At 44.9% G+C, this 2473-nt stretch overlaps 1 protein-coding gene across 1 annotated transcript; it reads left to right on the top strand.

The window, feature by feature from the left end:
• Positions 1-338: 338 nt before the first annotated feature.
• On the top strand, positions 339-2272 carry LOC148937090 (uncharacterized). Its single transcript, XM_089074371.1, has 3 exons — positions 339-510; positions 843-1470; positions 1881-2272. The coding sequence occupies exons 1-3, from the start codon at positions 499-501 to the stop codon at positions 2063-2065; spliced, it is 825 nt and encodes a 274-aa protein (XP_088930497.1). The 5' UTR covers positions 339-498; the 3' UTR covers positions 2066-2272.
• The last annotated feature ends 201 nt before the right edge of the window (positions 2273-2473 follow it).

The raw sequence follows: 2473 nt of genomic DNA, 5'->3' as shown, positions 1-2473 counted from the left end.
GATCCATGAAAACTCGCTTTGCAAAAAGTTGATTTTAAATCTATCAAGATGCAATTGAATGCATCATTAGCCCTCTGATATGCTTCCGGTCACGAAATGCAGAAATCGCGTTCAAATATCAAGGTCGCCATTGGCGAAAGAGGTGAAAAGAGAGAGAGAGAGAGAGAGAGAGAGAGAGAGAAAGAAAGAGGGAGAAAGGTAAGAGAATAGCCTTCCCTTTTCCGATCTTCCCGGCAAACTTCCCGGGCCACCGGGTTAGCCCGATCACCTCTGGCTCCCTCCAGGTTGCCGGTGGTCGGAACCACGTGGGAGGGGACAGACGAACGCGACTATAAATGGTACCAACCGGCCGTTCTCCAGGAACACAAAACGCCGAACCGACGCCCGGCCAGAGTCCCTCATTCCTGGGAGCGAATACTGACGGACTCAGCAGCGCTCGTTTTTACCGGGAAGAAGGTGTGTGGGAGTTCAACGAAGGATACACGCCCCTGGATCGTCATGAGAGGCCTGGTGAGTGATCCCGGGACAAAGGAAAGTGAAAGGTTGGGGTAGGTCGAAAGAAATCGCCCAACACAAGAAATGCCGATCGAGATCGCGCAACGAGATGACCCGATAAGCGGCGAATCAATTGTCGATTATGTATCGATAATTCGTGATAATTAAAGTGCATCTAGGAACTGATCGTTTCTACATAATTTCGAAAAATGTTCGAGAGATCCGTGTGATATAATAATTTCGAGACATAACAGATTACAGAAAATAAAAAATTTTTTTTTTTTTTTTGTAAACATCTATATTTCTTCTAAGTCGAGTCATACCAATTCGTTTTTATTTTTTTTTAGATTTTTCTGTTCGCCACGGCGATGACCTGCAGAGCCGCGTACGTCGGTTCGTCTCCGTACGGAAATCCGCTTCATCAACAGGTCGCACCGAGCTACGCGCCACCCGCCCCCGTCGGCGAGGACGGCAACGTCATCGACACGCCGGAAGTGGCGCAAGCGAAGGCCGCGCACTTTGCCGAATTTGCGAAAGCCGCCGCCCGCGCGGCCCAGAATGAAAAGGATCAGCAGCGCTTGTCCGATTATCCAAATCCGCAGATCTCGTCGCCCGCGTACAGCTACTCGGCCGTCCAACCGACGGCGGTGCCTTATCTGAGACAGGCCAGTTATCAGCAACCCACTCCGATCTATCAGATGGCCAATCACGTGCCGGCGCCTGTTTACGCCCCGGTGACTTACCAGCATCCCCAACAGCAGTATGACGCACGGGCTAATTTCGTGGGTCAGAAGAGCTACGCGTTGTCGACGAAAACCACCACCTTCATGCCGGCGCCATTGGCCGAGGACGGAACGGTCGTAGACACGCCGGAAGTGGCGGCTCTGAAGGCAGCCAGATTAGCCGAGCTCGCCGAGGCGGAAGCCCGGGCTTACAAACACGCGAGCGATCATCCGGAGGAGAATCAGGGTCAAGGTGAGCCAAGCAAGATGGAGAGAGACCGATGACCCGCCGCGTGGGCCGCAACGTAAATCGGAGATTGACATAGGGCGTGGATGAGAAATGTGTTTTGAAATCTGCTCGCAGCGGAATAACGCGAAGTACAAGATATAAAAGAGTTTGATGGACAGACGGAAAATTGCGAAAGTAATAAATTTAAAAATTAAAAAAAATTTTTTGTATAAAAGTACAATATTTTTCTCATTTCCGAGAGATAGCTTAGCGGAAAAAATGTATAACATATATTTTTACGATCTAGGATATTAAAAAAAACGTTTTTATTCCACGAAAAGTAATTCTAATTAAATCTGTTACAATTAAACGAGCGTCCATTTTATTTTTTAAAACTCTTGGACATTGTCTAAATGATTCTTTTCGTTATTCAGGATCACCAGGTCCCGGTCCCGCTCCTGTCAACTATAATCCCAATTTGGGACACTACGGTGCTTCTCGGGCATTCCCGGCCCCTTCGTACCCGGGAACTCAACCTTACTCCACGCAACAAGTGTCTAATCCGTCGTCAGGTTATCAACCTCATTATCAGTCTCAACATCTGATAGGAAGTTATTGAATCCTAGCAGATTCGCAATCGATCTATATGTTCCGGTGCCTGTACATACTCTAGATGAATAAATTGTTTTCCTTTCCTACGAATTTATCATGTTTCTCATGACGCTCATCACAGATCAATCGCTTGTACATTTTTGTTTTAAATATTCGAAAATTGTGATATATATATATATATATAAAGACTGCTGAAAAAAATTTGACAACAGGATGAAGCTTATCTCTCTCTTTAACTTGATCCTCATCCTTCTTTTTTATCTCTCTTTCTTGCTGTTTTTTGTCTTCTATTTCTAAAAAAATAATTATCACATAATTGATAACCGATTATTTTTTATATTATATTATTTTTATGTCTGTTTGTTATAAACTGAAAATAAAAAGTATACGAATCGCTTACTTTTATTGTAAATTA

Source organism: Pogonomyrmex barbatus, unplaced genomic scaffold (genome assembly GCF_055798465.1).
Source record: "Pogonomyrmex barbatus isolate J1 unplaced genomic scaffold, ASM5579846v1 scaffold17, whole genome shotgun sequence".
Taxonomy (NCBI): Eukaryota; Metazoa; Arthropoda; class Insecta; order Hymenoptera; family Formicidae; genus Pogonomyrmex; species Pogonomyrmex barbatus.
The sequence above is the reverse complement of the archived record's forward strand: the minus strand, read 5'-3'. Positions and strand labels throughout refer to the sequence as shown.

Bases quoted from the DNA above. Each gene is read 5' to 3' on its own strand.
- LOC148937090 (XM_089074371.1), top strand. The intron at 1,471-1,880 runs GTGAGCCAAGCA...TTCGTTATTCAG, and splicing joins GGAGGAGAATCAGGGTCAAG to GATCACCAGGTCCCGGTCCC.